Consider the following 21,223-nt stretch of genomic DNA (forward strand, 5'->3'; position numbering starts at 1 on the left):
TGCATCTCAGAAACAGGCCCTTCAGCCCATCTGGTTCATACTGAAATACCCATCCAAGCTCATCCTATTTGCTTCCGGTCCAAACCATGAACCTTTTCAACAGTATCCTAAAGGTTGATAACGTACCTGCCTCATGTACGTTGCCTCGCTGCCACTTGTGTGTGGGAGGGGGAGCTGGGGGGGTTGGGCTTTGGGGTTCTAACGTTCAACTGTCATTCATTCTTTAGGGCATTTCTTTGTTTTCGTGGATGTTTGCAAAATAAAAGAATTTCAGGATGTATATTGTATACATTTCTCTGACATTAAATGTTCACCTATTGAACCACTTTCTCCAACAGCTCATTCCAACCTTTGTGTGAGGCAAGTTGCCCCTCAGATTCCTATTAAATCTCCTCCTGCCTCATCACCTTAAACCTCCCCTCTAGTTCCTGATTCCCAACCTGGATATTGATAAAAAGACTGTTCATTCACCCTACCTATGCCTCTTATGACTGTATTCACCTTTATAAGATCATCTCTCAGTCTCGTACACTCCAGAAAATAAAGTTGCAGCCTGCCCAAGCTCCCCCTATAACTCAGCACTTTGCCTGTACACATTACACTTTATTCTGCATTGTTATTGATCCATCTTGAGGCATTGATCGTGTGGATAGAGTCTTTTTCCCAGGGCTGAAATGGATGCCACAAGAGAGCACAGGTTTAAGGTGCTGGGGAGTAGGTACAGAGGAGATGTCAGGGGTAAGGTTTTTACTCAAAGAGTGGTGGGTGCATGGAATGGGCTGCCAGCAACGGTGGTGGAGGCGGATACAATAGGGTCTTTTCAGGGACTTCTGGTTAGGTACATGGAGCTTAGAAAAATAGAGGGTTATGGGTAAGACTAGTAATTTCTATGGCGGGGACCTGTTCAGCAGAACTTTGTGGGCTGAAGGGCCTGTATTGTGCTGTAGGTTTTCTATGTTTCTACCTTGTGCTACTTCAGTATGCTCTGCGATGGATGGATCCATATGAACCGTAGACAAACACCAAAGTTATCAGGACTGCTGCTGGAAGCGCTGCTTTTATATGGAGTCATAGAAAAGTACAGTATGGAAACAGGCCCTTCAACCCATCTAGACTATGCCAAAACCATCGACTTGCACTCGGACAGACTCCACACACAGACTTCAGGCTGTAACTGCTGCCAAAGGTGCATCTAGTAAATACTGACTTGAAGGGGTGAGTAATTATGAAGGGGTTATTTTGTTTTATAGTCTTAATTAATTTTGATCACTGTGTAGAGATGTTTTCATTTTGAGACAAAAGAGTCTTTTTCTGTTGATCAGTGTCAAAAAAGCCAAATTAAATCCACTGTAATTCAATGTTCTTGGCAAATATGCTTTATAGGCACTCTATAACAGACCCAGCACCGATCCTGGTGGCACTCCACTAGTCACAGGCCTCCAGCTAGAGAGGCAACCATCTACTACCACTCTCTGGCTTCTCCCACAAAGGCAATGTCTAATCCAATTTACTACCTCATCTTGAATGTCAAGTGACTGAACCTTCATGACCAACCTCCCATGCAGGACCTTGTCTTGTCAAAGGCCTTGCCAAAGCACATGTAGACTGCCTTGTAATTTCCTGGTAACTTCCTCAAAAAAAATTCCATAAGATTCGTTATATATGACCTACCTCACACAAAGCCATGTTGACTATCTCTAATCAGTCCATGTCTATCAAAATACTCATATATCCAGTCCCTTAGAATACCTTCCAATAACTTTCCTACTGCTGATGTCAAAGTCATTGGCCTAATATTTCCTGGTTTATTTTTAAAGCTTTTCTTTAACAGCGGAATAACACTAGCTAGCCCCCAATCCTCTGTACCTCACCTGTCACTAAGGATGATTTAAATATCTCTGCTAGACCCCTGCAATTTCTGCTCTTGCCTCCCACAGGCCCTGAGGATTTATCCACCCTAATTTGCCTCAAGACAGCAAACATCTCCTCCTCTGTAATCTGCACAGGGTCCATCACCTTGCGGCTGCCTTGCCTCACTGTAGACTCTGTACATCTCCTGCATAAAGATGCAAAAAATGCATATAAGATCTCCCCCATCTCTTTACAATCCACGCGTGGATCACCACTCTGATTTTCCAGAGGACCGATTTTGTTCCTTGCAATCCTTTTGTTCTTCAGAATCCATTGTTATTTTTCCTTTTCCTTGTCTGCTAGGGCAGCCTCATGCCTTTGTTTAGCCCTCCTGATTTCTTTCTTAAGCATTCTCTTGCATTCCTTATACTCCATAAATAATTGCCTGCCTATACCTGCTGTGCATCTACTTTTTTTAAAACCAGGGCCTCAATATCTCTTGAGAGCCAAGGTTCCTAACACCTGTTATCTTTACCTTTTATTCTGACAGGTGCATACAAGCTTTGTACTCTCAAAAGTTCACCTTTGAAGGCCTCCCACTTACCAAGTACACCTTTGCCAGAAAACAGCCTGTCCCCATCCACACTTGCCAGATCCTTTCCGATATCATCGAAACTTGACTTCATCCAATTTAGAATCTCAATCCAAGGAGCAGACCTATCCTTGTCCATATTTACTTTGAAACTAACAGCATTATGAACACTAGATGCAAAACGTTTCCCAAAACGAAACTCTGTCACCTACCCTGTCTCATTCTGTAATAGCAAATCACATATTACTCTCCTGTTGGGACTTTTCTGTACTGATTAAGGAAATGTTCCTGAACACATTTGACAAACTCTTTCCCATCCAGCCCTTTTACAGTATGGGAGTCCCAGCAATATGTGGAAAGTTAAATCACCTACTGTCACAACCTTATATTTCTTGCAACAGCCTGTGATTTCTCTAAATCCTGCAGACTGTTGGGTGGTCTGTAATCTAGCCCCATTAATGTGAACATACTTTTCTTACTCCTCAGTTCCACCCGTAAAGACTCACCAGATTGTTCTCTGACTTCTGAGGTCTCTGACTGCTTGGATCCCCATTTGGTATGGGGAGGGGGTACTGCACAGGATCAATAAAAGTCGCAGAGTGTTGTAAGCTCAGCCAGCTCCATCACGAGCTCCAGGCTCCCTGGTATCCAGGATATCTTCAAAAGGCAGCATCCATGATTAAGGACCCCCATCACCCAGGACGTGCCCTTTTCTCATTGCTACCATCAAGGAGGTGGCACAGGATCCTGAAGGTTGTAATGTGCCACTGGTGAGGATGTTTTGCGTGGATCTGGTGTTGGGGACGTGAGAGGGGTCTGTGTGTCCGCATGAGAATGTCCATACTCTTCAGGGGACTCTGCCCCCTCTGCCAGTGTCTCTCCCTCTGGCAAAGTCACTGGTGGACATGCTTCCCCAGTAGTCTGTCTCACCATTGGAAACTCCAGGGAACTGGAATCATGACGCAGGCGCACATGGTCCTGATGTCTGTGGAAAACACGTCCATCAGTCAGCTTAATAACATAGGAGACTGGACCACTCTGCTTAAGAATAGCAACACACACAAAATGCTGGTGGAACACAGCAGGCCAGGCAGCATCTATAAGGAGAAGCACTGTTGATGTTTTAGTCCTGACGAAGGGTCTCGGCCCAAAACATGTTTTCTGCAGACATCAGGACCATGTGCGCCTGCGTCATGATTCCGGCTCAGAGGCAGACAGTTCCATGGAGTTTCCAATGGTGAGACAGACTATTGGGGAAGCATGTCCACCAGTGACTTTGCCAGAGGGAGAGACACTGGCAGAGGGAGCAGAGTCCCCTGAAGAGTATGGACATTCTCATGTGGACACACAGACCCCTCCCATGTCCCCAACACCAGATCCACCGAAAACATCCTCACCAGCGGTGCCTGCTGGGTCACCGAGGGTAGTGCGTAGATCGCAGTGCCCTCGCAAGCCTCCTGACAGACTGAATCTTTGACTGGATAGTTTTTTTTGTCATTAGATTGAATGTTGAATTTGCCATGTTTTTTTTTAAGGTGTTTTTGTATTGGTAACCTGTCACAAATGATACCACTGTTTTTATTTCCCAGTTCTTCTATATTTGGGGAATGTTGGATTTTAAAGGGGGTGAAGTCTTCTAATGTGAGTATTATTAAAAGTAGGTTAATACTAATCAGGAAGCTGTTGGTAACGAGAGGCTGGATCCGGGGTGGCGGGGTTTTACTTCCACTCTTTTCACTCCCAGTGTGCATTGTATATGGTTCCTCCGCCCATGCCGCACGAGGTACCTGGAAGCCTCTGTTTTGTAATTGTCATTTGCCGTCCCAGATAAAGATGCTCTTTTGGCCATCAAGTTGTCGAGTGGTCTTTTTGTAAAGTAGAAGTTACCACACTGAAGGCACACACTGAATGTTTCAGGAACAGCTTCTTTTCCTCCGCCATCAGATTTCTGAGTGGACAATGAACCTATGTACACTACCTCACTGTTTTTTTTTTCTTTTTATGCTCTCTTTTTGCAGTACTTAGTTAATTTAATTTTTATATGTATATATTTCTTATTGTAATTTTGATTCTTTAGAGTTATTATAGTTGGAGGGAGGGGGAGGTAGTGGGGATGAGCTCCCACTACCTATTAAATGCTCCCAAAGGCGTGCATCTCAAATAGCTTCTGACAACCAAGTCCAACTCCTGGTCTTCATGTGCTGTTTAGCTACTAAGTCCAGAAGAACAGTTTCTACTGACAGGAGAAGGGGCAAAGGTGTGTTACTGGCACCTTCAAACCAGTCACTTCAGGCAGATGGGGATCATCAGCCGTGGTTGGCAGCTCATCTAGGAGAAGGGAAACCACTCAAACCTCCGCTGTCTTGCAGCTCTACCCACTCATGAGGAAGGCTTCGGGAGTAAACCCCGAGGGAAAATCTGGAGCTGGAGACCCTAAGGTAGTCCTACATTGAGCTTAACACTGACTTGCACCTCTTGCGATGCCACTGCTACCAAACTGCATTGGTCTCTGCCTGTTTAAAGGGAACATTAGGGAGAGCTTCTTCACACAGAGAGTGGTGGGAGTGTGGAATGAGCTGTCAGATGAAGTGGTAAATGCGGGCTCACTTTTAACATTAAAGGAAAACTTGGACAGGTACGTGGATGAGAGGGGTATGGAGGGATATGGGCCAGGTGCAGGTCAGTGGAACTAGGCAGAAAAATGGTTCGGCACAGCCAAACAGGGCCGAAAGGCTTGTTTCTGTGCTGTAATGTTCTATGGGAGCCTGCTGCAAGGGGAACAGCTGGCTCTCCATATCGTAACTGCTGTGGCTTGGTTAGTGGATTGTATATCATGTAGACAGCAGATACACAACATCTATGCTGACCTTGACCAATGGAGAGCCTTATTGTCATTTATAGTTTCTAAAATTCTATATTGCTATGTACTGCTGCTGCAAAACAACGAAAATCACAATATATGCCAGTGAATAAACCTGATTGATTCTGAACTGGACCAAGACCCAAGGTGCTATCACCTCATCTCTGCATGAAGAACCCATTTGGTCCATGAATCCCGTGATGCAATAGCTAATTACCATAGCAACCACTAAGACGGAGAGGAAGGGAATGATGCAATGGAGCTTCCAAGGTTGTTGTACCAAGAAATGGACTGAATAACACACACAAAATGCTCAGCAGGTCAGACAGCATCTATGGAAAGGAATAAACAGTTGACATTTCAGGCCAAGATCCTTTCCAAGACTGGGACGGAGGGGAGCAGAACCAAGATTAAGAAGTTGGGAGAGGGGAAGGAGAACAAGCTGGCAGGTAAAAGATGAAACAAGGTGAGGGGAAAGGTAGGTGGCTGAGGAGGTGGAAATGGAGTAAGAAGCTGGGAGGTGATAGGTGGAGGAGGATAGCTTGAAGGAGAAAAGTGATAGGAGAGGAGAGCGGACCATGTAAAAAAGGAGTAGGGGAACCAGAGTGAGGTGAAGAATTATATTTTGGACAAGAAAAGCATTTTATCAGAGAGGATTTCCGAAGGGCAGAATAACATTGGATTCAGTTTTATGTTTGAAAGATGATATTAGGAAAGCACAGCTAAATAAATAAGTTGTAATAGCAGTATTTTTTGATATAGAAAATGCATATGATATGCTATGGAGGGAGGGTTTTTTGATTAAATTATGGAAATTAGGAATGAGAGGAATGCTGTACAATTTTTTCTGAGTCTTTTACTTGGACAGTCTATGCAGGTAAGAGTAGGAAAAGTATATTTGAGCTTCTAAGAGATAGAGACTGGGACCCCACAAGGCAGTGTTTGTAGCCCTTTATTGTTCGCTATTATGATTAATGTTATTTTCTCTGAGATAGGTACTAGGGTGGGTAAATCACATTTTGCAGATGATAGAGGTAGAACTTTCCATTGAACTGTATATAGGGTGCAATTATCAATAGCATCGAACAGTGGCAAATAAATGGGGTTTTAAGCTTTCAGTGTTGGTGCATGGCCTAGTGGGCAAGGCATCAGACTAGTAACCTGAAGGTCACTGGTTCGAGCCTCAGCTGAGGCAATGTGTTTGTATCCTTGAGCAAGGCACTTAACAACACATTGCTCTGCGATGTCACCGGAGCCAAGCTGCATGGGTCCTAGTGCCCTTCCCTTGGACAACATCGGTGGCGTGGAGAGGGGAAGGCCTGCAGCTTGGGCAACTGCCGGTCTCCCATACAATCCTGCCCAAGCCTGCACCCTGGAAACTCCAGGCACAGATCCATGGTCTCTTGAGACTGATGGATGCCACCACCAAGCTTTCAGTAGCTAAAACACAAATTATACGTTCTTACAAAGAGGATCAATAGACCTGCGCTTAATTTGAAATTGTGCAGTCAAACTCTTGAAGAAGTGTCAGTGGTAAGGTTACTTGGCATGGAAGCACCAAATCAGTAATTTAATTGACAAATGTAAAGGGGCATTAAATATCCTTAGGTGTCTATCTTTAGGTATTCTTGGGGTGCGACATGAAAATCTCTGTTGACTATATACATTTGTTGAATTAGATTGGTTCTTGATTATGGCTGTGTGGTTTATGGATCAGCACCATTTTCAAGTTTAAAGAGTTCGGATGTGATACAAGCTCAGGCTTTAAGACTGTGTTGTGGTGCAGTAAGGTCGTCTTCTGTTTCGGCTGCGCTGGTTGAAATGGGACAATTACCCTCACAGTTGTGGGGGATGACGTTGTTAACATACTGGGTTAACTTGAGGGGACAGAGGAACGATCACCCTCTGTTAAAGGCCTGTTGAAAAACTGTTGGGAACATCACAAGGGGAGTGTTTTTAGTTTGGGTGGCTGGGTTCTCATCACGCTGGGAGTATGGGTTTGCTGGATTACACAATATGGCCCACTGTCGCTTTCTCAGTAACCTCACCGTGGTGTTTTCCAATAGCTTTAGTTGATTTTAGGTTGCATGATTTAACAAAGTCCAAGGATTCTGATATGCCCAAGAGTCTGTTGGTTCATCGATATGTTAAAGAAAATTATTGAGATGTGTTAACCATTTTTACTGATGGATCAAAAGATAATTTAACAGGGAATGTTGGTATGGCTGTTTTTTGCTTGAATTACAGGCACCAATAAAGAAACATCTTGCTGACTATTTATCAGTGTGTAATGCAGAACTGGTTGCCATCATTTTGGGCTTACAGTGGCTGGAGGAAATCTGTCCTTGCAAAGTTATAATTAGTTCAAATTCTTTTCCAGTTTTGACTAGTCTTAAAACGGGTCGTTCTAGCAGTAGGTCAGATTCACTGCTGGAAGTTCATCAAACTTCATTTCATATTCAAGGTATTGGTCTACATGTCTCTAGCTATGGGTCCCTGCACATAGAGTTGTCGAGGGGAATGAGCGGGTTGATTGTTTGGCCAAAAAGGCTGTTGAAAGTTCATTTGTGGATATAGATCTTCCACTGAGCGAATCAGAAGCGAAGGAGTTAGTGGGGCTAAGAATTAGGGGATTCTGGCAAGACTTGTGGGACAATGGGCATAAGGAGAGACACCTTTGCAGATGGATTGATGGGAGAAGGGAAGGAATTATATTGACGATTTAGAATTGGGCATCCTGTGCTTAATTATTCCTTACATCTTGTAGGAAAACATCACTCTGTGGTGTAGGTGTTGTCATCGTTATGAAACAGTCGAACACATTCTATTTCAATGTGAAGCATACAAGGTTGAAAGAAAGCAAATGCAGGCTGCACTACCAGCTTTGGGGGCTGATAGTTTTCAGTTAACAACTTTACAAAGTTAAGGAAGTGACTTTAATTCACAGTATTGTTTATTATTCATTATTTACAGTATTCATTATTTACAATCGATGGAGCTTTTGAGGTAATTTAGCTTTCATTTGATAAAGAACTAGTAAGGGTTTTATTTCCCAATTTTCTACACCAGACTCCGGTCCAGCTAGTGGCAGTAATGCACTTTTAAGTAGGACTGCTGACTGCCATTAAAAGTCAGAAGAATCAATGAAAGGTGATGGGCAGGTGAGGGGAAGAAAAGGATTGAGAGGAAAGCCAGAATGGGGAATAGATAAAAAGAAAGGAAGGAGGGAAGAAATTACCAAGAGGTTAGAGAAATTGACATTCATGCCATCAGGTTGGAGGCTACCCAAACGGAATATGAGATGTTTGCTTCTCCAATTTGAGAGTGACCTCTTTGAGGCAGTAGAGGAGGCCAAGGACAGACATGTCAGAATGGGAATCGGGAGAGGAAGAATTAAAATGAAAATCCTTTCTACTGTGAGGATGCTCGACAAAGTAGTTCTGGGTTTCACTAATAGAGGAGGCCTCACCAGGAGCACCGACTTTGTATTTCCCTCCATAGATGCTGCCTGACCTGCTGATTTCCTTCAGAATGTTATGTGTGTTACTCTGGATTCCCAACATCTGCAGAATACCTTCTGTTTATAAATAACTGTCTTTTCAAAACAACTTCATGAGGATTTATTTTCATGTACCAAATTAGAATTTGAGAAAACACATAAGAGAGTAGATTGCATGTGAACATCCAAAACGACGCTGAAATAATACTTCAAGCGAAATGTTTATGAATTTTAGGGGAGTAGGGTACTCTGAATGGGCCGAGTGGCCATCTGCATTCCATCAGGGCCCGGTGTTGCGGCCGGTCCTCCACCGCAGGCGGCGCTAGTGCTGGCGGCCTCGCTCCTTCTGTTCCCCCCGGCGCCGCTCTTTCCGCTTTTGTCGCCTTCTCGACTGAGGCAGTAAGATGGCGGCGGAGAGACGACTGGTGACGGTGAGGCGGCGGAGGATCGGGCTTGTGTGGAAAGAACGGAGGACGCCGGTGGAGGGTGGAAAGAAGGAGACGAGAGAGGATCCCAGGCGGTGGGGAGAAGGAGAGGAGGACGTCGGGGAGCGGGGAAGGAGAGGAAGACTGAGGGGAAGGTGGGGGTGGATCCGGGGGAGGGATCGAAGGATGGGTGGTTTCGATGGGCGGGGTCTTGGGAGGGGAAATCCTGGTGAAGGAGGGAAAGTTGGGGCGGGGGGGGATGAAGTAAAGGAGGGGAGGTGGGCCGTAATCTCCCGCGGTGAGACGATGAGGGCCCATGGATTGAGGATCGAGGGGGTAGAGAGAAGACGGGGGAAAGGTGTCTTTCGGGGTGAGCTGGTGAGGTCCCACGGGGTGGGGGTAGAAGAGTCAGGAGGAAAAGGATTGAGTATCGGGGAAGGGGTGGGAAATGGTCCGAGAAAGGAAAGAAAGTCCTGGGGATGGGTGTTAAATTGAATTGACTTTATTTATTCCATGAGGAGTAAAAATATTTACGTTACGTTTCCGTCTGAGTGTGCAATGTACAAATTATAGTAATTTATAATGAATGGTATGTATATACAGTAAAATATACAAAGTAACAGTCAATATAGCTTAGAAATACAATTGTTTCAACGTAAATTCATCAGTCTGATGGCCTGGTGGAGGAACTGTTCCGGAGCCTGTTGATCCTGGCTTTAATGCTGCGGTACCGTTTCACGGATGGTAGCAGCCGGAACAGTTTGTGATTGAGGTGACTCAGGTCCCCAATAATCCTTCGGGCCCATTTTACGCACCCGTCGCTGTAAATGGCCTGAATAGTGGTAAGTTCACATCCACAGATGCGCTGTCCGCATCACTCTCTGCAGAAGAGGGAAGGACAGTTCCCATACAGCCAGTCAGGAGTAGGTTGGGGTGGGAAGATTTTGAGATATCTAGGGAACAGTCCTTTCCTCAAAAAATACCCCCGTCAATGTCTATCTTTCATCCCCTTCAATACACCTGTTCTGTCCAAGGCCTCCGTCGGTCAGTGTTGACCATGGATATTGTGTCCTAGCCTTTTAGATACATAAGCCTGGGCATTACAATATGAGGAGCAAGCTGTTGCCCATGTAGCAAGCACCCCCTCTCCACACAACTGATGAGCCCAAAGGAACGGCAGAGACTGATAACAGTTCGGTACCAGCAGCATCGCAGGAGTTGCCAGTCAGCATTGAACTCAATGTAGGACTGCCTCATTCCCCCTTCCAAAATGCAGCTGTTTCTCTTCCCCACGATACCTTTTAACCATCCCCTTTACACCACGTTGTCCCTGTTCAATACTCTGAATCCCCTCCCTGGTGTCCCATCTATATTCTCTTTTATCCACCCTTTGGATTCTCCCACTCTCTGAGTACTCTAGGAGAGCTGTGATGTGGAAGGTGTCAGAGTTTGTAGGCATGGGGCAGGGAGAGAAAAGGAGTGTGCAATGTATAGGGGAGGTGATGATGGAGAGTCCAGTAACGAAGTTTTATTCTGTGACAGGAACGCTCTCTGCCTATTACTTCAGGCGCTTCACAAACTCAAGGTGCAGCCAAGTTCCTGGAATCATGTCTTTGAGCTGCGAGCCACTGGTTCCCCTGGAGGGGACCAGTTTCATTAGCTGCTGCAGACACACCAGCCGGGGGTTCTTCATAACACTTCTCTGTCTCTTCATGTTAAATATCCGGTGAGTTGTAAAGTCCCGAGCCTCAGTTGTGGTGCAACACTGTTCTGCTGTTCCCCCGTAGAGCTCACCTGGAAAAGAAAACTAAACAGGACCAGACAGGGGGTTCCACATCAGAAAACAGGCCCTTTGGCCCATCCTCTCTATACTGGACAAGATGCCCATCTAAGCTAGTCCCGGCGCATGTGATCTCATTGCCTCTTCACGGGGCCTTGGATCACTTGGACAAGGATGTGCTGGAACAGCCCGCAAGTGTTGCCTTGCTTCTGGCACCAACATAACATGGCTGCAGTCCTTGTACTCTGTACTTCTGCAGAATGTGGAGAAAATGGGAGCACCTGGGGAGAATGTACCGATCCAAATTTCTCTTAAGTGTTGAAATTGAATCCACATCCATCACCTCCGCCAGCAGCTTGTTCCACACTCACACCATTATTTTTTTATTGTATTTGCACGGTTTGTCTCCTTTAGTTGTTTGTGGTGTGTAGTTTTTCATTGATTCTGTTGTGTTTCTTTGTTCTGCAAGAAAATGAATCCCAGTGTAGTGTAACGGTTAACGTGATACGACTAATAGTTTGCGGCATCGGAGTTCAGAGTTCAATTCCGGCCCCTTCTGTAACAAGTCCACGTTCTCCCCGTGGAGCTCCATTCTGGGTGCTCCAGCTCCCTCCCTCCGCAGTCCAGAGGCAGAAGTTAGTAGGTTAATCGGTCTTTGTAAACTGTCCTGTTATAAACAAATAATGGGGTGAGTGTGGGACAAGCTGCCGGCGGAGGTGATGGATGTTGGTCCAATTTCAACACTTAAGAGAAATTTAGATAGGTACATGAATGGGAGGGACATGGGGGGCTGTGGACTAGGCAGATTTGTGGTTCAGCACAGACTGGATGGACCGAAGGTCCTGTTTCTATGCTATAGTGCTCTATGACTCGAATAGTAAAGTTGTAGAGTCTCTGAAAGTGAGTCCATAGGTTGTGGAGTCAGATCAGTGTTGAGGTGAGTGAAGTTAATCAATGCTGGTACAGGAGTCAGGTGGCTGTAGGCTTATAACCGTTCCTGAACCTGATGCTGCCCTGTGATTAGCCTAGCGTTAAGTAGAAGGGTTGGTAAGCGGAAGGGCCTGTTCCATGTTGTATCTCTAAATAAATATATTTACTCTGAACGTTGAGGGACACACTACTCTGCATGTGAAGAAATTATCAATGACCAGCCTCCTAATGTTGCAGCTAAGTCCCATTGTTTCAGACTCTCGCTCTAGTGACATCTCACAACCTTCCCTACTGAGACCTTATTTGTTGTGTTTGATTTAACACTTCTAAACTGGAAAGAAAACTGAATCAGCCTGTTTGTCCACTCTGAAGAGGACAAAGCATCTGGTCCCAGCAACAGAGAGCTTGGGGAGGGACAACCGAGCACGTTGAGGAACACCATGGCTTCTGCTGCCTCAGTGAGGCCCCTCTCAGGTTGGAGGAGCAACATCCCATATTCATCTGCGTAGCCTCCAATCTAATGGCATGAGCATCGATTACTCTAGCCCAGTAATTTCTCCCCCTCCCCTTCTCTCGTCGATTCCTCATTCTGGTTCCCCTCTCACTCCTTATCACCTCCTCCCTCTGGTTCCCCTCTTCCTTCCCTTTCTCCCATGTTCCACTCTCCTCTCCTATCAGATTCCTTCTTCTTCAGCCCTATCACCTCCCAGCGTCTTTCTTTCATCTCACCCCCCCCCCCCCAACCCACTTGGTCTCACCTATCACCTGTCAGCTTGTCCTCCTTCCCCTCCCCTACCTCCTTATTCTGACTTCTGCCCCCTTCCTTTCTAGTCCTGATGAAGGGTCTTGGCCTGATGACTGATTATAAAATAAGATAAAACTTTATTTACCCTGAAGGGAATTATTGTTTCAAGTTTGTTCAGTCAGAAATATATACAAAATGTAAGCACTGAGATGTGAAAGAGTACAAAATGTGTATTAAAAAGTAATAGTGCAAAATACAGATGTGCAGATCTTATTCCCCTGCAGGTGCTGCCTGGCCTGTTGGAGCTGTTCCAGCATTTTGTGTGTGTTGCTATGTTATAAGATGAGTGCCTGTGGTGGTGCAGGGTAGCCGCCTGATCCCGATGACTGACTCGAACATCCCCCATGTTTTTGTGTTCCAGGTTAGCTGACTTGCTGACTGTGAATGAAGTGAAAGAGTCAGGTATGTGACCTCTTGGCTCTACAACTGACAACTATCACATTGGGCCCTGAGTGCGTGGAAGGGTGGGCTGTGCAGGGAACTTCCCTCTGTGTCTGTAGCGTTCATCAGTTACAGAACTGAGTCTAGGAGTCGGAATGCCACGTTAGAGTTGTACAGGACACCTGGAGTACTGTGTGCCGTTCTAGTCAACCAGGCTGTCCTCAAGTTGGGGATAGTGTGGGATAAGTTCACAGGGATGTTACTGGGACTGGGAGTGGGGGGGGGGGGCCTTTTATTATTTTATTTGGAGATGCAATGTGCGACAGGCCTTGGTAGTCCAATGAGCCATGCCACCCAGCGACCCCTGCCTAACCACAGAATGACCAATTAACCTACTAACTGATGTATATTTGGACTGTGGGAGAAACCAGAGCACCTGGAGGAAACCCACGTGGTCACAGGGTCAGGTGGCGCGGGAATTGAACTGAATTCTGATGCCCTGAGCTGTAATTGCATTGCGTTACTTTCTTTTTAAGTCTTTTTATTAATTTTCAAATATGTAGGCATAATAACAACAGTAATACAGAGATTGGGAATACATAGTTAGTAATCAGTGTATACGAGTATAATCTATAGATAACACAAATGGACTAAGCCTCCCAAACTCTTGATAACATGATAGAAAAAGAACATATCACAAAAAAACTCCAAATTAGAAATCAAAAAAAATTTAAACTAAACAAAGCTAGGCCATTATATTACAACGGATACAATCAATAATGCCAATAACTCCGCTGCTCTATCCAAATATTTAAGGATAATAAAAAGGATTCAGAAAAGGTCAAGTTACATCATATGAAAGTGTTGAATAAATGGTCTCCAGGTTTCTTCGAATTTGACTGAAGGGTCAAAAGTGACACTTCTGATTTTTTTCTAGGTCTAACCAAGAAATTCCAATGGGAAAACCCTTGGAATGTAGTAGGAGGATTAATCTCTTTCCAAATTAAATAGAATGGATCTTCTGGCCATTAATGTAACAAATGCAATCATCTGACGAGCTGAAGCTAGATATCTGTGATAGATGTCATTCGGAAGTAGCCTCTTTGACTCATATGTTCTGGTCTTGCCCTTCTTTGGAGAAATATTGGAAAGATATTTTTTGGTATTATTTCAAGATTTTTGAGTATTGACTTGCATCCTCATCCTATTACTGCAATTTTTGGCTTACCAATGGTGGAAAATAGTTATCTATCCTCCGCATTGCATTACTGTTATGAGAAGAGACTGGAGTGTAGGAGGCCGAGGGGTAGCCTGATCGCCGTTTATAAAATCATTAGGGGCGTAGGTATGGACATCGTATTTTCCCCAGTATAGAGGAGTCTAAACCAAGAGGACACAGGTTTAAGGTGAGGGGGCAATGTTTAAAGAGGATCTGAGAAGCGACTTTCTCATACAGAAACTATTTTAGATGCAGAGTGAACAGCCCGTGTAGTGATCAAGGCAAGTATGGTTACAAACCAGGAGGAATACGGGGCTAACACAGGCAAATGGGACTAGCTGAGGTGGTCAACTCGGACGAGATGGGCCGAAGAGCCTGTTGGTGATCTGGATTCAGGGTCTGATGTTACCCCCACCTCCTCTCTTCACAGCCAGTACGCCAACAGCCATGCCATGCTGGCAAACGGAGCAGTTCGTGGTGGCCGGTGAATGCACGAAGTGTACACAGTTTGAGATGGTGAGTCCTGCTGAGGGGAAGCTGGGGAGGGAGCAGACGGGGCAGGCAGTGAGAGGCCACTCGGAGGCAGAAGGGGCAGAGGAATGTGGAGAGCAGGCAGTGGGTTTAGAGAGGGAGTGGGGCAGGAGGACCCTGGGGGACTATCTGCACAGTGCAGAAGGTTAGAGGGAGCTGGGATCAGGTTACTCTCCCCTCAAAGAACTTTATTGCCCATTACACCCCCCTAGCCCTTCTTTGCCAAACCCTTCCTCTCCCTCCAGCATCTCCCCTCCCCAGTATGAACCCCCAATATACCCTTCCCCAGCACACCCCAATATACCCCTCCCCAACATACCCCTCCCCCTTCTCCCTTCCATCTTTCTCCCCATCCCCTACCCAAGTCCCGTCACCCTCCTCACCTCCCCTCCTCCCCCAACATTGTGAGCTACCTGCTAGCTCCACCTTTTTACTTTCCCACAGAAAACGCAACCAGCCTGTGTCAGGACTGGATTCACCATGAAGATTAACTGCCCCGAGTCGCAGAAGGAGGAGTACAAAAGGTAAGGCTGTGCCCCTCCCAACCTTCACTACGAGAGCCCACTCCCACCCTCTGTGGTGTGTGGACAACTTTCCAACGGAATGAACCATCCGTCTCCTCTGCCCTTAACCGCTCACACCCACCCCACCATCTTCCCTCCCTCCACCACGCTGAGCCAACCCTCTGACAAAACAAACTGCTTTGTCCACTCACTACCTGCTCTCTCTCCCCACCCACAGCTGCCGCTCGGCCCTGATGGAGGAGACTCTCTTCTGGCGGTTCGAGGCCACCATGATCTCATTGGCTATTCTCTTTGCTGCCCTGGTCGTCCTGCGCCAGAGGGCACTCGATCGCCTCGCCTCTGAGAAAGTCCGCAAGCAGATCGAGTCCATCTGAGGCCCTCCACGCGGGAGTGTGGGGGCAGGAGAGGTGACCTCCCCCCGGTGGGAATACGCGGCATGCACAGGGAGATGACTGTCAGACAGACTCTTCAAAACCTGACAGACACTGCCAGTGTGACCTGGCTCACGTGGAACTTGTACCTGCAGATGGGCCAGTGCTATCAGTCCACTATAGGCATCCGGGACTGTGTGCCCATTACAGAGACAATATTACATTAACCTACAATACAAACCCAGACAATGCCTCTCTTGGCTAACAGATTTATACTTTGTTGAATGTGCACTGTCTTCAGCACACACAGAAGAGGTTTAACCCGGGAGTATGTGATCGGACAGTGTGGAGGGAGTTTCACTCTGTGTCTGACCCCGGGAGTGTGTGATGGGACGGTGTGGAGGGAGTTTCACTCTGTGTCTGACCCCGGGAGTGTGTGATGGGACGGTGTAGAGGGAGTTTCACTCTGTGTCTGACCCCGGGAGTGTGTGATGGGACGGTGTAGAGGGAGTTTCACTCTGTGTCTGACCCCGGGAGTGTGTGATGGGACGGTGTGGAGGGATTTTCACTCTGTGTCTGACCCCGGGAGTGAGTGATCGGACAGTGTGGAGGGAGTTTCACTCTGTGTCTGACCCCGGGAGTGTGTGATGGGACGGTGTGGAGGGAGTTTCACTCTGTGTCTGACCCCGGGAGTGTGTGATGGGACGGTGTAGAGGGAGTTTCACTCTGTGTCTGACCCCGGGAGTGTGTGACGGGGCGGTGTAGAGGGAGTTTCACTCTGTGTCTGACCCCGGGAGTGTGTGATGGGAGGTGTGGAGGGAGATTCAGTCTGTGTCTGACCCCGGGAGTGTGTGATGGGAGGTGTAGAGGGAGTTTCACTCTGTGTATGACCCCTGGAGTGTCTGATTGGACGGTGTGGAGGGAGAATCACTCTGTGTCTGACCCCGGGAGTGTGTGATGGGACGGTGTGGAGGGAGATTCACTTTGTGTCTGACCCCGGGAGTGTGTGATGGGAAGGTGTGGAGGGAGTGTCACTATGTGTCTGACCCTGGGAGTGTGTGATGGGACAGTGTAGAGGGAGCTTCACTCTGTGTCTTACCCCGGGAGTGTGTGATGGGACAGTGTGGAGGGAGTTTCACTCTGTGTCTGACCCCGGGAGTGTGTGATGGGACAGTGTAGAGGGAGTTTCACTCTGTGTCTGACCCCGGGAGTGTGTGATGGGACAGTGTGGAGGGAGTTTCACTCTGTGACTGACCCCGGGAGTGTGTGATGGGACAGTGTAGAGGGAGTTTCACTCTGTGTCTGACCCCGGGAGTGTGTGATGGGACAGTGTAGAGGGAGTTTCACTCTGTGTCTGACCCCGGGAGTGTGTGATGGGACAGTGTGGAGGGAGTTTCACTCTGTGTCTGACCCCGGGAGTGTGTGCTGGGACAGTGTGGAGGGAGTTTCACTCTGTGTCTGACCCCGGGAGTGTGTGCTGGGACGGTGTGGAGGGAGTTTCACTCTGTGTCTGACCCCGGGAGTGTGTGATGGGACAGTGTGGAGGGAGTTTCACTCTGTGTCTGACCCCGGGAGTGTGTGATGGGACAGTGTGGAGGGAGTTTCACTCTGTGTCTGACCCCGGGAGTGTGTGATGGGACTGTGCCAGGAAGTTAACACAGGATATGTGATTGATGGGTGTCTCTATCTCTCTTGGCCAGCGCCTGCTCCGTTTACGTCACTGCGGAGAGATGTGCCTTGTCCTTATGAGGACAAATACGGTGGGCAAACATGGATAACGATAGCTCCAGCAGTGGCCCCTGAAATTGCAGGTTGCAGACTCGCCTCATTGTTGAGTGCGGAGGCGGTGCGAGTTATTGTGGCACAGGACAAAGTCTCGATTAACTAGCCTGAGGCGTGGAACATCACCATCTTATTTTCCCCACGTTCCCCCCTCTCCCACACACGAAGCCGGGAAATTAACCTGCCAAGCCCGCATGTGGTTGGGATGAGGGAGGTAACCGGGGCACCTGGCGGATTGGCTCCGCTTTTTCTCTGGGACTAACTGTATTGACCCCCTCCTCCCCACAAACACACACACACAGCGCCTGTGGTCGGATCGAACCCGCATGAGGCAGCTCGCTGTCCAGTCCACATCCATTCCTTTATCAAATCTCAGCTACTCCCCTTAGGGGAGTTGCCCCACGCTGGTGAGGGAGCTGCTGGCGTTGGGTGCGGGGTGGGTCCGGCCGTTTGTCCGGTTACGCAGGCGCGCACGCATCGCGGTCAGTCCGCAAGGTCCCGGGTTCGTGTTAGGGGTCCAGCACCGCACGGTGGGCTAGGGTGACTGCCGAGGGAGCGCTGCTGTGTGAGGAGCTGCCTTTAGGGGAGCGGGCTCATTGCAGCACCGCTCCGTGGGGAGGGCGACCGCGGTGTGTGAGAAACTGAAGTCAGGGAGCGCCGCTCTGATCTGAACCATCAGCGATCGAGTTAACACTCTCACTGCTGATGGACAGTGCCTGTCCGTGGGATCTTGCCGTACATCGCCTGGCGAATGGGGGGTAGGGGGCGGGGGTTGCTCCGGAGTTGTCTGCGCATAAGCACTACCCTCTCCACGGCGACCAGCTGGCAGATAGCAGGAGGGTGGGGTGGGGAGGGGGCGCCACGGGATGGAGATCCTGAGCTTGACGAAGGCACCTCGTCAGTCGGTGGTCAATGGATCCGGGCTAGGTAAACAACACGGGGGAGGGGCTGTGCCTTATCTCCCTGCCAGACGCAGGGTGACGTGGGGGGAGAGGGGTATATATGAAACGGGACCTCCGGAGCCCACGGGAGTTATCCACGCGTAGCGAGATGAGGACGATGGGACCATCTCTGTGCCTAATGTTCTTCCTGCTCCCGGCGTCCACAAGCGGAGCTGGAGAGTGCTTCTTCAACGCAAAAGGTGCGGTTGTCTCTCACGGAGTGGGGGGGGGGGCAGAACTCTTTACCCCCTTCTTGGGGCGTTCACAAAGAATCACCACACCTTCCAGTCTACAGGGCTGAGCTCTCCCCATTCCAGGGTGACACTTCCTGGAGACTCGGAACACAGCCGGTTAGATTCCAAACCGAGGCCAGAGAGAACGGAGGGAGGGATTGAGTTCCGGAGCGAAGCAGCCCAGGACGGAGATAGGGAGGGGTCGGAGGGAATTACAGAGATAGGGGTGCAGGGGTTACAGAGACAGGGAGGGATGTAGGGGCAGGAGGGGGAAACAGAATCGGGGAAGGATGTAGGGGCCGTGGGAGGTGGTTACAGAGACAGAGAAGGGTGGAGGGGCATTGTAGGAGCAAACACCAATGTCCGGACTTAATCTCGTACCCTCCCTGCGGGCTCAGATGCCGGCATCCCGGGGTGCGGCGCTGGTTTCGGCTGCACCGTCCGGCCCACCGATCCCCGGAACTCCGTCAACCACCCCCCCTCCCGCTCCACCTTCACACCACCGCTGATGTCGTTTCTCTCCGCAGCCATCTGCGAGCACAGGGGTGCCCGGCTGGAGATCGGGGACACCTGGGTGAATGATCAGTGTTACCATTGCGTCTGCCTCGACCCCTTCGGCGTCGGTTGCTGTGACAAGTGAGTGTACCGCGGGTAACCGGGCCGGTCTCTACCCCAAGCTGAGCAGGGTCGTTTTGGTTTAGTTAAGCATAAAGAGAGATTAAAGACTTGATTTATATCGAAACGTTCAGTGAAATGCGTCGTTGCGTCAACGACCAACATAGTCCGAAGTGCGTTGGGGGCAGCCCGCAAGTGTCGCCCTACTCCCAGTGCCAACATGGTGCCCACAACTACCCCGTAAGTCTTAGGAATGTGGGAGGAACCGGGGAACCCGCACGGTAGTGAGGAAAAGAGACTGGCGTTCAGCTACCTATTGTATGGCTAAAGACAAATTCCAGTTCCTTATTGGGCGGATTTAATGTTTTGGCTTCAACCGTTGAGTTCCTGTGGGAGCGAGTTCCGTGGTTCGTCACTTCTAGGGGGAGGACAGTTCTCCCCATCCTGTTTTAAACGGGTTTCCCCTCATCCCACACTCGCAACTATCCCGGAGGATTCTGCCTATATTCGGGTCGGTGTAAGTTTTTCAAACTCATCGTCTCACTGGAATCCAACCTGTGGGATAAAGACCGAGAGAGTCGGTATCCATCCTTTTGACAGTGAATTCCTGTAAACACCTCTGCAAACGCCAGGGTTCAGGAAACTGACCCAGTGACCAGATCAGACAAGGAATACAGTGAGTGAAAGTTCTGGGGCAAGAACAGCCGACCAAGTTGTTGGGGTTGTTAAGGCGTATGGCGTGTTGGCCTTCAGTAGTCGGGATGGAGTTCAAAAGCCACGAGGTACAGCTGCATCTCTATAAAACCCTGCTCAGACCATACGGGAGTATTTTATTCCGTTCTGGTCGTCCCATTATAGGAAGGCTGTGGAAGCTCAGACGGAGTGCAGAGGAGATTTACCAGGGTGTTGGCTGGATTAGAGAGCGTGTCTTGTGAGGGGTTGAGCAAACTAGTGCTTTTCTCTTTGGAACCAAGGAGGATGAGAGGAGACATGATAGAGGTGTACAAGATGATGGATAGAGGCTGGACCGCTAGAGACTTTTCCCCAGGGCAGAAATAACTAATACAAGAGGGCAAATTTTTGAAGTGATTGCATGGGTATTTTTTAACACCGAGTGGTAGGAACGCACTGCCAGGGATGGTGGCAGAGGCAGATATACTGAGGACATTTAAGATGCTCAGGCACGTGGATGGAAAAAAATGGAGGATTACATAAGGAGGATTTGATTCATTTTAGAGTCAGTTTAAAGGTTGGCCAACATTGTGGGATGACCAGCCTGACTGTTCTATAGCTTTATTTGCATCTGCCTTTACTGCCACCCCTGTCGGCATGTTCCACACACCTTCCACTGACATCATCCCCCACCTTTGCTTTCCTCCAATCACATTAAATTGTGGTCCCAACCGTGATACGAATGGTGCTATTGGACAGGAAGTCCCCAGTACCGGCTTTCTCCCACAACTTCCCTCCCATCACCACTGGTGTATACACATCTCCCCGGTCACACCCTCCACACGCCGCTTCCTGGCTGGGTGCTGTGTGATGGGAAGGTGTAGAGGGAGCTTCACTCTGTGTCTGACCCCGGGAGTGTGGGATGGGACGGTGTGGATGGAGATTCACTCTGTGTCTGACCCCGGGAGTGTGTGATGGGACGGTGTAGAGTGAGTTCCACTCTGTGTCTGACCCCGGGAGTGTGTGATGGGACGGTGTGGAGGGAGCTTCACTCTGTGTCTGACCCCGGGAGTGTGTGATGGGAAGGTGTGGAGGGAGATTCACTCTGTGTCTGACGCTGTGGATCTGTGATGGGAGGAAATGGCAGTCGGTGTGTCAGTGGTCGGCATAGTATCTCACCACCGCCGCCTTTCTCCTCCAGTGTACAGAAAC

The 21,223-nt window shown here is 48.4% G+C and overlaps 2 protein-coding genes across 2 annotated transcripts in view; both read left to right on the forward strand.

Annotated features, from left to right (window-relative positions):
* The first annotated feature begins 9,163 nt into the window (after window positions 1–9,163).
* On the forward strand, window positions 9,164–16,021 carry jtb (jumping translocation breakpoint). Its single transcript, XM_059980087.1, has 6 exons — window positions 9,164–9,233; window positions 10,770–10,953; window positions 13,104–13,144; window positions 14,773–14,858; window positions 15,318–15,397; window positions 15,615–16,021. The coding sequence occupies exons 2-6, from the start codon at window positions 10,835–10,837 to the stop codon at window positions 15,769–15,771; spliced, it is 483 nt and encodes a 160-aa protein (XP_059836070.1). The 5' UTR covers window positions 9,164–9,233; window positions 10,770–10,834; the 3' UTR covers window positions 15,772–16,021.
* Window positions 16,022–18,372: 2,351 nt separating this feature from the next.
* LOC132399578 (prostate-associated microseminoprotein-like) overlaps window positions 18,373–21,223 on the forward strand; it is a 3,258-nt gene continuing 407 nt past the window's right edge. Inside the window, exons 1-3 of the mRNA XM_059980089.1 lie at window positions 18,373–18,691; window positions 19,252–19,360; window positions 21,213–21,223. The exon at window positions 21,213–21,223 is cut by the window's right edge and continues 407 nt beyond it. Coding sequence (XP_059836072.1) covers window positions 18,553–18,691; window positions 19,252–19,360; window positions 21,213–21,223 — 259 coding nt within the window. The 5' untranslated portion in view covers window positions 18,373–18,552. The remainder of the gene's footprint in view (window positions 18,692–19,251; window positions 19,361–21,212) is intronic.

Source organism: Hypanus sabinus, chromosome 9, assembly GCF_030144855.1.
Source record: "Hypanus sabinus isolate sHypSab1 chromosome 9, sHypSab1.hap1, whole genome shotgun sequence".
NCBI lineage: Eukaryota > Metazoa > Chordata > Chondrichthyes > Myliobatiformes > Dasyatidae > Hypanus > Hypanus sabinus.

Bases quoted from the DNA above. Each gene is read 5' to 3' on its own strand.
- jtb (XM_059980087.1), top strand. From the start codon at position 10,835: ATGTCTTTGAGCTGCGAGCCACTGGTTCCCCTGGAGGGGACCAGTTTC. The intron at 14,859-15,317 runs GTGAGTCCTGCT...ACTTTCCCACAG, and splicing joins AGTGTACACAGTTTGAGATG to AAAACGCAACCAGCCTGTGT. The intron at 15,398-15,614 runs GTAAGGCTGTGC...CCCCACCCACAG, and splicing joins CAGAAGGAGGAGTACAAAAG to CTGCCGCTCGGCCCTGATGG.